The sequence below is a fragment of the Castanea sativa genome, chromosome 9 (genome assembly GCF_040712315.1).
Source record: "Castanea sativa cultivar Marrone di Chiusa Pesio chromosome 9, ASM4071231v1".
NCBI lineage: Eukaryota > Viridiplantae > Streptophyta > Magnoliopsida > Fagales > Fagaceae > Castanea > Castanea sativa.
In genome coordinates, this window is record NC_134021.1 from 42,723,926 (window position 1) to 42,736,383 (window position 12,458).

The 12,458-nt window shown below is 32.8% G+C and overlaps 1 protein-coding gene across 1 annotated transcript; it reads right to left on the reverse strand.

Annotated features, from left to right (window-relative positions):
• Window positions 1-6,433: 6,433 nt before the first annotated feature.
• On the reverse strand, window positions 6,434-10,301 carry LOC142610288 (receptor-like protein 7). The gene is made up of 4 exons (XM_075782073.1): window positions 9,248-10,301; window positions 6,785-9,155; window positions 6,598-6,628; window positions 6,434-6,507 (listed from the first exon to the last, which is right to left on the reverse strand). The coding sequence occupies exons 1-2, from the start codon at window positions 10,227-10,229 to the stop codon at window positions 7,249-7,251; spliced, it is 2,889 nt and encodes a 962-aa protein (XP_075638188.1). The 5' UTR covers window positions 10,230-10,301; the 3' UTR covers window positions 6,434-6,507; window positions 6,598-6,628; window positions 6,785-7,248.
• Between the last annotated feature and the right edge of the window lie 2,157 nt (window positions 10,302-12,458).

Sequence of the window (12,458 nt, forward strand, 5' to 3'; positions counted from 1 at the left end):
TGAACTCATAACAATTATGATTCGAAATTTTGCTATCTTCCTGAGAGTGAGACAACAATTTTGCCTTCCATCATTGTGGCTTTTAAGCTACTTTGCAACTACAAATTTAAAAAGTTTTCTTTTTCTGACCCATATCTAAGTTAGACCCAAATACTTACTAGGTCCATCAACTTTTTCCGCTTTAAGAAGAGCTAACATAGGGTTACTCGTTTAATAATACCTTGAAACTGTCCCTCCAGTAATTAAACCTTGAAACTGTCCCTCCAGTAAGGCCAAAGACTAGGGGATATATATATATACACACACACACACATAAACAAACATGCACAAAGACTCACATTCACATATATTAGCAGTCTATTTGACTTCCAAATTTCATACTAATGTAAACTAAAGATTTATAGGGAAAAGAAAAGAAAGAAACTCTGACATCGAAATGAAAGACAGAAAGTCCCTTTATATTGTTGATGACATATTCATACATTTCCGACTAGCCTGCTCAAATGATTTAGCAAGAGGTACAACTCTACTTATGCTTTTTGTCCCCCATAATGTAGGGAACCTCTCTAAAGAAGAGCCCTTTGGACTTTCCTCTAACCGATAAAACCTACAAGTAACTGACCTCGCCCTTTAGAACCAGTTGTTAGGTAATCCAGGTGCATTCACCCTTGACAAGCTAAGTAGTTTATACTGATGCTTTGAAAGCGTAATCTAAGCAAAGTCATCAGCATGTAAGCAGATTGGTAAATGTGTTATGTGTCCTATTTAGTCCCCTAGCAATTACAGTAGATCCAATACAATTCCAAAGCAATTCAACCAATTAACATCAATTGAAAAATAAGTTATTTGCCACTAGCTACAAAACTTGTTAGTCCACCACATATAAAAATCTAAGTCAAAGGACCAACTGAAATTGACACAAACTCATCACATCCATGAGAAAATTTAAGGATCCAAGTTATAAGAGTCATCATAAAAAACCAGTTGAATTGCTTGAGCTAGCAACCATCACCCAAGCTTTATGAACCAAGTCTCATAGTGAAATACCAGTTGCTATCTCAAGTCAATGAACACACAAAAAATATCTTAGAGTTTTCAGTTGCCAATTACCCTAAGTCTTCACCCAAATTCCATAAGATGATGAAAACTTCATCAAAATGGGCCTTGAGCCACTAGTACTAGTAACAAAAATCCAGTTCAACTAAGGCCAAATGCTGGTCCCCAATAGCTAAGTTTGTGGTAAGGAATAACAAAACCAAACTTACATTATACTTAAGCAATAATTCACACCAAAGCCCTTGATGAGAACACTAGAAAAGGAACTTCCATAAACTTACATGTCGATGGGGTTGGAAGTACCCTCATTAGCAAGGATTATAAAATCAGAAAATTTAAGCAATATATTATTCATAACTACTTACAAGATTTGAACAAATGTGCAAAACACAAGTAGAATTTACAGTATTTATCAATTTATCAGTGTAGTTACCCTAGAATTACAAATGTTTGTCATAGACTATTTGCAGTTACCCTTGAGGCCACTGTAGCTAAAGAGTAAATATTTTCTTACATCATGTAGACATTATCATCAATCTTGATCAATCCAGTTCTTATCGTCCTTAGTTCATAGTGTTACATAGAGTAACATAGAAATGGGTTTTAGTTTTAAACTAGCTTTTGTGAGAATCAAGTTATATTTCTTTGTAAGTAGGGAAGTTTTAAGTTGATATCTTCTATTTACCTAGTTTTTCTCTTTATTGTTTCCACCAACGCCAGCCTTTTGCTTCTAATTCACTCAATTATGCAATAGAAAATACTAACTCATTCACAACAGATTGATAGAGTGAAAAGAAAAAAAAAGTCAGAGTGCAATGGAGTCAACAAAACAATGCATTTAAACATATATACTTTATTGGCACTAAAAAAACACAATGTAAGTCATGCGAAGGAAGGAAGGATAACAAAATAAATCTGGAAGAGGAGTATAAACTGGACATTTTTAATTCTTATTTCTTAACCAACCAACCAAGTAATACTGTGTAGTAATCTGCTTATCAATGAACATGATTCTAAGGAAATGTTTTCAGTAAGTAGATAGACATCTAAGGCCATCTAAGGCAATAGAAGATTTAAAATGTACAAGCAAAACCTTTAGCATAAACCAATCAATGTTGAAAAAATGAGAAAGTTTTAAATAAATAATACAAGTAGAGCATGAAGAACATTTGTTATCAATATTAAAACATGAAGTTAAAAGAGGTTAGAATAAAATTGCCAGCAAGGAAACAGTTGAGCCTATCAATCTAAAATTGTAGATTATAATTGGCAGGAAACTTGAACTTTGCTTTGATAAATAAGATCGCTCAAAGTAGATAACCAACATTGACCACTTTCTTTTATAAGTAAGTAATAAACAATTGTATTAAAGAAAATTTGAAATGAGGACAAAAAAAATTTAGTATACATGCTATGTTGTCGACTCATCTATCCTTGATAAGCTATTTATCCTCAAGATAAAGCCACTTAAATTAAGGTAATCAATCAACAATAATAAGAATTTATAGAACAGTACCATATTGATATGCCAATTATATAAATATAAATAAATAAAAAACCAAAAAAAAAAAGTGAATGATATGCATCTTACCTATTTTCCTCAGTATGTTGAGTAGACTCTCAACATAAGAGCCAACAAAATTATACTCATATCCTAAAAGCCTAAGATCCTTAAACTTTTGGGTTTCAAGATACAGTAACACAAGCTCCCCATCCATTTCCAACACAATCTTGCCATTCTTCGTAACGCCAACTGGCTTCGGTATGTGTTTTCTTGTAAGGCAAACAATTTCACTAGTCAGAGTTAAACTCAAAGCATTGGTCCACGAGGAAACAACACCACATTTTTTCATTACCCACATATTGAGACAAAGACTTTCACACTCCTGCTAAAACAAGGCAGTGGAATTCCCATAAGCTGGAAGTTCTGGAAGAAGTATTTTGCAGAACACTTCGTCCCCCAAATCGAACACCAAGATAAAAAGATGAGATTTTTAATCAGAATTTGTCTCGACAGCAACCCAATGCAGAGCCCCATTAACAGTTGAGTGAAATTAGCATCTGGGTCATCGTCATTTTTGTTATGCAATGCGTAGACATCTTTGTTATTGTCATTTGTGATAAAAATAATAATAATAAAAAAACCACTTTTTTTTTTTTTGCCAACTTGAAGAAGAGGAGGTTTTTGCTTTTGTTATGGGAGTGGTGGAAATGAAAGTTGGGTTTTGGATTTGGAATCTTGGATTTCCATGTTTTTGAGACTGAGGTACAAACAAAACAATGATGGATTTTATAGGTGGGCAATGGAAAATATGGGTTAGAATCTCAGAAGGTAAGGATTCCCATCTCCCTCATTGTCTGACATTGCTTGCTTAGCTTTGGAAGAGAGAAAGCAAGAAGACGAAGGATTGTGGACTAAGGAGTGTGAAGTGTAGTCTGTGAAGAAGAGCAAAGAATTTGGGCTTTATGAAAATTTGGATGGTGCTAAACTTAAAACCCGGTCCACAGTGATGTGCATAAGACCCACCTGCATGACGCATCCAAATACAATGTTTGAATTAAAATTTTCCATATTCTTTGTTCAAATGAGATTTTGCTTGATTTTTTTGCATCATATTTGGAATATTTGGGTCATAAGCATGGTTTTAGAAATTGGGTCGGTCGGTTCAACCGGAAATTAGACCCTAATCCATTACAATAAAAACTTCCAAAATAAAAAAATAAAATAAAAAGGTTAAAAACTAGACCTATTTTCAGTTCTTTGATCGTTATGGTTTTTAAAACCATAATTAGCCTTCATCAAGAATGAGCCTTATTGTTGGATTTTTAATTTTTTACTTCTCCTTCTTGAGTCAATAGCCCACCTTTTATATCTTCTTTTGTTCAGTTTCATGGCTAGATAGCAAACAGTTACTCTATCATTTCAGTCCAAAAAAAAAGCAAACAGCATTATACAAGTTAGTGATATCCTCCACCTCATTTTTAATCTATTATATATCCACTTATCCATTATTACAAAAATAAAGTGAGGGTGTGGTTTGAACTTTAGGTATATGGAAAAAAAATTATGATAAGATAATAATGAAGTGGCCAATGGTCATAAGTACTTATCTATATCTATATATTATAATCTAAAAGTCAAAGAACTGTCTTAATATTTTCATGTTTTTGTTGAGCCACATCATCGGTCATAGTATTTTTTTTTTTTTTTTATTGATTTGTTCCTCTAATGTTTTGATAATATTAAATATATTAAACCATTAAGATATTATTAGAAAAAAAAATAGCCATCCAAAATGAATATGTAAAGTCAATCGGTTAATATATTTATATTATAAATTAATTAGAAGAACAAATTTATTAAAAAAAATGATGTGCTTGATTATTCGGCCCATTCCATCTAATTTAGTCTATTTTGGTCAATTCGGTCCACTTCAGTCCATTCGGTCAACTTGGATCAATTTCCGTCTATTTTGGTCTAGTTCTACAAATTTGATCCATTTCAATCTATTTAAATCCACGTTGGCCCTGTTCAGTCCATTCAGTTCAGTTTGGTCCATTCAAGTGCATTTATATAAGAATGGGATAAAACATGTTTGGATTGAGAGTATTTATTATAAATCCAAATTTATTAAAAAAATAGATGATAGAAAGTAATATTATTATTTTTAATTGTTTAATTTAATGACGTGGTATAATCTTTCTTTATATTCTTAATTTTCCTTAGTTGATATTAAACTTTAGTTTTTAAATGAATTACACAATTTTAGTGTTTTGATTTGATATAATTTGAATTTGAAAACCAATTTCTAAGTCTAATAAAAATCTGGACAATACTATAACTATGGTTTTCATGCCAAACTAATGTCAATAAGTAGCAAAAGAGAATATGTATTCTTATATCACCTCCAGGGGTATATAAATTTAGGCTAAAAAAATCCCTCTTGACATGAGGAAACACTTGACAAATTTTCTTTTGCATTCAGATGAAACATAGGAAACAATGAAGTGATTACCTTCAAAAGAAGTGTATTGCATTTATACAAGAAGGCCAGAAGCACACAGATTTCATATATTTAAACTGATAATGCTCAATCATTATAGGGGAAAAACAAAGTGTTCGTGAATTTATACGGTGGACTTCATTTAATGAATGGGTGCTACTCATAGGCAAAGGCAATGACACAATACGAAACCAAATTGATAGAAACTAATAGAAGATAGAAGATAACTGTAAAATAAGAGAAGAATGCTAGGATAACAATCTTACATACACACCCTATAAATGTTGGAGCTAATCGTAGGAGCCTATCTAGCCATATATATGTTTGCATCACCTTCAATACCAGATTCATACATACTACCACATTTAATTGCTTGCTGATGTCTTTTTTATACGAACCTCAACTGTTGTAGAACATTCCTCAAATGTTGCATTTTCTTTTGCTTCCTATCCAAATCTAGAACTTCTCAATAATTAAACTGCAAAAAAGAACACAGTAAATGAAAAAAAAAAAAAACTATAACTGCAGGAGCAATGTTATCAACAAAAAAGAAGAAGTTAATTTAGTTAGAACATTAAGGTTTGGCTGCAAGGGAATTCAGGTTTGAATGCGCACTTTTGTTCTAGATTGTTTCAAAATGTAAAAACTATGTGAGCAAATATAATCAAGGTCCTTAAGGAAAATCATAGATAGCTGTAACTTTTTTTTTTTTTTAATGAATGAAACCATACAAACGGAAAACTCCAGCAGCTATATGCTGCAACATCTAACAACAAAAACAGATCAAGTAGAAGCTGCAACTAACCATGCAAAGAATGAAACTAAGAGTCTAAAACCCTCAATTATGCCTATCATCAAAATCAGAGAAATGCCTTCCCCTCCAATTACAACTTGACTATTCACTAACAAAAAATTCTCTTTGCAACCTCAAACCAAGCCTTAATGTCCCCTCAGACTTCACATTTGGTAACAGGTATATACCTGGGATTTTATTTGACACCATGACTTAACTGCCACAGCCTCCTTGACAATTGATACTTGTTAGAATATGGTTAAAAGATTATATTGACTATTTTCTAACAACTTAAACTTTTTGGAGAATTGGTATTTGAACATGGTAATATATTACAATACAATCTCAATATCATCCTAAACCTTCAACCTAGTTGAATTATTTTTTTTTTTCTTTATTCAATCAAAAAGTGACAATATTCACATTCAACATGAATAACAAATGTTAAATATTAAGAAATGCATTCACCAAAGAATCAAAAAATGGGCACAAAAAACAAAATCAAAATTTGAATACACAAGGATATGGTTAACAAATTTAAAAATCAAGAAAGAGAGAAATAGGACCTTTGTGTTAGTTGTAGAGGTCTTGATCTGTTCAAGAGCACAGAGGTTACTGATATGTATTGAAACATTGGAGGCAACAGCCTTGAACCTTATTGGGCAAACAAATCAGATCAATAAAAGACAAATATTATAATAAAAAAAAACCAAATTACAAGGTGGAAAGAGATCTTGGGCTTACCAATTACTTCAACAGCAACATTGCCAACCAGCTGCATTAAAATAAATAAATCAAACACTTATTTTATAAATAATAATTAAAAAGCCCAGCATCTTGATTTTCCGTTGAATGAGCCTTTGAATTTAGAGAAAAAGAGATAAGAAAGTGACAAAGGCACCCAAAGATGTAACTAAAAAGGGAGGCATACCTTGGCAAAGAATGGTGTCCTCTGTCTTTGAGGACCATGGAAGAAGTTGATTTTCTCCTAAATAACAATTCTGTGCTGTCTCCATTGTTTAAAAAATGAAGAAGAAAGTGAATAACGATGATGAAGAAGTGAGTGTTTAGAGAGGCTTCTTCTTTAGCCTAATACTGCCACATGGACAGGGCTGAAGGAGATCTCCGCTTTCTACTGGGCTTCAACATTTGTGTCAAATTTGGAGTCAATTTCTATTTAGCCGTTGAAGTCAGATTCCTGCACACCCAAATTCTCCTTCTTGGTTGAAAACCCCATGCTCTAGAAATCAGGAAGACTGACAACAGATGCATTCTACAGACTCCTAACCATTTTACGAAATCAAAGTGGTTTCCACAATTTACAACATAGCACAACTTGCCTTTGAAAATTCTTGAAAAACTCTAGCAAAACCACCCACAAATTGTTTTGACTAGTTATTTTTTTCCACCACATCTTTGGGTATTCTTCTTCAGCCTTCTGAGCAAGATATGTTGCTCTAACATGACCATCCTCACAATGCACTTTGGTTTTCCAATTTTAAACATAAGGTATCCCATCAACATTCCAAATATCACTCCACATCCATAACCCATCGATACAGCTTGCCAACCAAACCCATTTTCAGGCTCTGAATTGTCTTCTTGTTGTAAGGTAAATGGTGGCGGTTTCTTTGCCGCATGGCTATTGCACTTTCTTGACAATGGAAATCCACATAATCCCAAGTTTTCAGTGTATGAATCATTAGTAAATGTATTGAATTGTTTTCCTAAAGGTATGGGTCCTGTAAGTTGATTATGTGACAAATTTAAAACTGCAAGCCATGGTATATCTGCCAATTGTCTAGGAATCTCCCCGACAAGCTTGTTGAAAGAGAGGTCTAACCATTCAAGATTGCTCAAATTTCCAAATGATGATGGAATATGACCTATAAGGTTATTGTGAGAAAAGTTGAGCCCCTTGAGTGATTTCAGTCTCCCAATTATCTTTGGCACCTCTCCTCTAAAATTATTGTTTGAAAAATCAATGGTTGTGAAGACAGTTTGGATTCTCACCAACTCAACATATAACCCTTTCATCATCACATCCAAAGAATCCTGATAATACCCCTCTCCCATATATTTCCACACAACTTTTCCTTCATCCACATTTGTCATGGCTTTAAAAAATTTGAAATATTTTATTGGTAAAGAACCATTAAACTCATTGTTAGAGATGTCAAGGATTCGCAAATTTGGGAAAGGAAATTTGGTCTTAGGATTGCCTATACGACCTTGAAATTTGTTGGATCTTATGACAAGAACCCGTAAATTTAAAAGACCTTCCAGCCAATAAGGGAAGGTTCCATTTATCTTATTACTTCCAAGATCTAGAACTTCCAAGTTCCTACAATATGCCAAAGATCTTGGCAATGGCCCTTCCAATTGATTGCCATTAAGGTTAATATTCCTAAACTTATTTCCCTTGGAAAATGTTGCAGAGATGGTACCATGAAGCCTATTCATTCGCAAATCCAACACTTGGAGGACATTAGAGTGTACCAAACACTCAGGAACCACGCCACTTAAGTTGTTATGAGACAAGTCTAGAACGGCAAGAGAACTTGCATTGCAAATTAAAGAAGGGATTCCTCCAGTTAATTTGTTATTGGAGACAAACAAATATTCCAGACTAAGAAAATTTAGAGTGGGAAATGGTCCTTGAAGCAGGTTGTCATGAAGATCAAGAAAATATAATGAATCCCTCCCCATATCCCCCAACCATTTTGGAACTTGACCATAAATTCTATTCTTGGAAAGGTCTAAGAATTGTAATGTTGTCACCATTCTTAAGAATATTGGGAATTCATTAATGTTGCAAGAAGACAAGTTCAAACTGCTAAGTTTGGGCAGGGTGTAGGTGACACTATTGTTGATGCTAACTAGGTTACTTGACAAATCAAGATAGTTGAGATTTTTGAGCTTTGAAAACATGTCTAACTCCAACATAGAAATCAAGTTATTTGATGAGAGAGATAGATAAGTAAGGTTAACAAATCTAGATATTGACTTTGGTATAGAACCCTGTAGCTTATTATAACCCAAATCAAGATGCTCCAATGAATTGGACTTGAATTCACCAATCTCACCAATGAATTGATTACCATCAAGATATAATTTCACTAAAGAGGGCAAATTGAACAACCAAGATGGTAGTGTCCCATTTAGGAAATTTGAACTTAAGTAGAGATCTTTTAGACTCAAAAGCCCACTTACGTGATTAGGAAGGGGACCAACAAGTTGATTGTTGTCAAGGTATAAACTTGAGAGGTTGGGCAAGTTAAATAGCGACAACGGCAGCAAACCTGTTGAAATATATTCCCAATAATTAAACAAATTGTTAGTTCATGCGTAAGCCAAAGACAACTAAAATTTAGAAGTGACAATTGAATCTTACCCCTAAAGTTATTAGATGAAAGTGCCAAATAAGTAAGTTTTGTAAGGTTCCCAATTGATGTTGAAATTGACCCAGTAAAATTGCAATTATAGAGATCCAAATGCTTCAAAGACTTCAGATTGCCGATAGAACCAGGTAATTTTTCTGAAAAGCTTATATAAGAGAGATCTAAAAACTTTAGGTAACTACTGCTCCAATTAGACTTAGGAAGAGAACCCAAATCGAGATTAAAATTAAACCCAAGATCAAGGGTTTGTATACTGGGAAGGCAGAGGATGCTATTTTCGAGTTTTCCCTGCAACTTACAGTAATTGAGACTAAGAGTTGTTAAAGAGGAGGATAGATTCATCAAAGAATTAGGTCTAATTGAGGACATATCTGACTCATCCAGAAGAAGTTCCCTTAACTGAGTAAGGTTATGAATGACTCTTTTCCATACTGGTGTTTCAATTAAAACCCCATCGTTGAATGAAAGATCAAGTGAAACCAGCGAAGACAAATGAGAGATTTCGTACGGGATTTTGCCAGAAAAACAGGAATAAGAAAGGTTAAGATGAGTCAAAGTCTTAAACTTGCCAAACTCAGGCGAAATTAGGGATTCGAAGCAATTGCCAGCGAGATTCAAGGTCCTGAGATGGGGAAGAAAGAAGAGGGTACTGTTGGAATGGATGGAGCCACTGAGCCAACTGCAACTGAGGTCGAGGCCAATAACATGGCGTGTGGTCTGGTCACACACGACCCCATCCCAACTACAGCAGTCCTTATCTTCCTTCCAAGAGGCTGTCTTTGGATATGAATTATCACACATGTGAATTCTAGATGTATCATAAAAAGGAGAAGCGGATGACTCAAGAGAAAGAGAGTGATTGAAATGGAGTAGGGCAGAGCATGGTGAGATTGATGACAAGGAAGAAGAAAAACACCGCATTTGAATTAGAACTAGAAGACAGAACAATTGATACTTCCAACCTAAACACCCCATTTGAATTTGATACCCAAAAAGAGAAGAGAAGGCAAAAGCAAAACACTGTAATTATATCTGATGTTATGAATTGAGCGATGTGAGGGATTGAATGAAGATGAATATAAAATGAAAATTTTATATACTTCCAAGTCAATTGAAGTCTTTGAACGCAGTTACATAAAAATTAAAATAAAAGACTTTTAAAACAGTTGACTTGACCCTGAGTCGTTGTTGGATTAGATTAGAGTATCCACGCATGTGATTTCCAAATAGGAAAAGAAAAAAGTAAAATTTTCTCTTACAGTGTCCACACTGTAATAACTCAAAAATTGGCCTCCACAAGTCGTTCGACACCAGTCACAGCTTCAGTCAACGGCGCTGGGATTTCTCTTTCTCTCACTGTTCTTGTTTTTTTTTTTGCTGAGAACTCTCATTTCATTCAGTCATTTGTTTGTTGAAGACTTGAACTCTATCTATCTATTTGGTAAAAGTAGTTTCCACTTTCTAGCTTAGAAAATGATGCCTGTCACTTTGTTTACCACACTCCATCAAAGACGACACAAAAAAAAAAAAAAAAAAAAAACAGATTTTCACTAATATTTGTTATATTTAATTATTAGTTTTGTTGATATTTGTGTACCACAAAAGCAATTTAATATTTTAGTAATATTTTATGTTTAAATTTGATAACGATGGTTTATTATTTGTTTACTTTGACAGTAGTTTTGATAAATCAACTACTTGATTGCACATTTATATAATATGTACAATATTATATATTTATATAAAAATATATAATATCTATATATTTATTTAGTTTATAATGTAAATTTTATATAAATATTACAATGTAAATTAATAATTTTCTTTTTGATAATTAGTACTATAGAATTGTTATATGTTTTGTTTATTATGTTTGCTTAGGATTTCATATTTTTTATTTATCTTATGAAAGTTATGATATAAAAAATATATTTAAAATATAGAACTCTATATTTACTTGGACTATTTTAGTCATTTTTTCTTTTTTTTTTACTAATTTAATATATTTATTTATATTTAAAATAAATATAAAATTAATTATGACATTATCATATTTTGACGTCAGTTTAATTTTAGTCTGACCTCAAAAATCTTAAATCTTTCTATTTTACGGTTCATTGAACGGTCTAAATTTTAAAACTATTAGAGTGTTTTGTTCAATTATTTAGGTGATTGATTTTTCTAGATATACTTTGGCTTTGGGATTTTTTTTTTTTTCTACTAATAAAGCAGAGTCACACTTAGAAAGCGTTAGTTGGTAAGTCATTTTATTTTATTTTTGTTAATATTATTGATTTAGATGTAGAACTATGAGGTTTTCATAAGTTTTTTTTTTCTTAGAAAAAAAACACTTTCAAATATGAAATATAGATAGCTTAATTTGGAAAATCTAGTATATTGTATCAACTATACCTTGTTAGAAAAAAAATCACTTCATTTTTAAAAGGAGTTGGGACTTGGCACGTATAAATCTTATTTACTATTTTCATTTTCATTATATAAAAAAAAGTATAAGTGCTTTACAAAAGGGTGAAGCAATTGTCACCTCCTCACTTTACAAGTACTAGGTGAAATGTGAGGTTATGAGTTAAAGAACAACTAAAAGGGTGAAGCCATAGAAACTTGGCAAAAATTGCTCCTACTATGTAGATACTTTTTCACTTAGGGTCCGTTTGGATAGAACTTATTACTGAAAACTAAAAGCTGAAAACTGAAAACACTGTAGCAAAATAATTTTTAAATGTGTAAATAGTATTGCAGGACCAATTTTTAATAAAAATTGCTAAAAACGTACATAAATAGTGCGCACACAGTGCGCACACTGCGCGCTTGTCCCCCCGCAGCAGAAGAAAAAAAAAAAAAAAAAAAAACGCGGACGCAGCAATAATTTGCTGATCCAAACCAGCACTTAATTGCCTGGGAAGATTAAGTACTATAATTATTACACAATAGCCCCTGCCCCCCGTTTCTCTTTTTATCAATGGTCAGCAATATTCCAAGACATTGCAAAGTGATTGATATTGACCGCAGAGGCTAAAAGCATTTCTCAACCTTTATACGTTCTCCGTGTGGCTATATTAAGGTTATCTTATAATGTATGAGATTGTTGATACTATGCTTTCAAAAAATCTTTGCTAACAACATAACTAACATGAAACTTTATATCCCAACTATGTGAGATGGACTTCACCAATCCTATTTCAT

Bases quoted from the DNA above. Each gene is read 5' to 3' on its own strand.
- LOC142610288 (XM_075782073.1), bottom strand. From the start codon at position 10,229: ATGGGGTGTTTAGGTTGGAAGTATCAATTGTTCTGTCTTCTAGTTCTA. The intron at 9,156-9,247 runs GTAAGATTCAAT...ATATTTCAACAG, and splicing joins TTCATCTAATAACTTTAGGG to GTTTGCTGCCGTTGTCGCTA.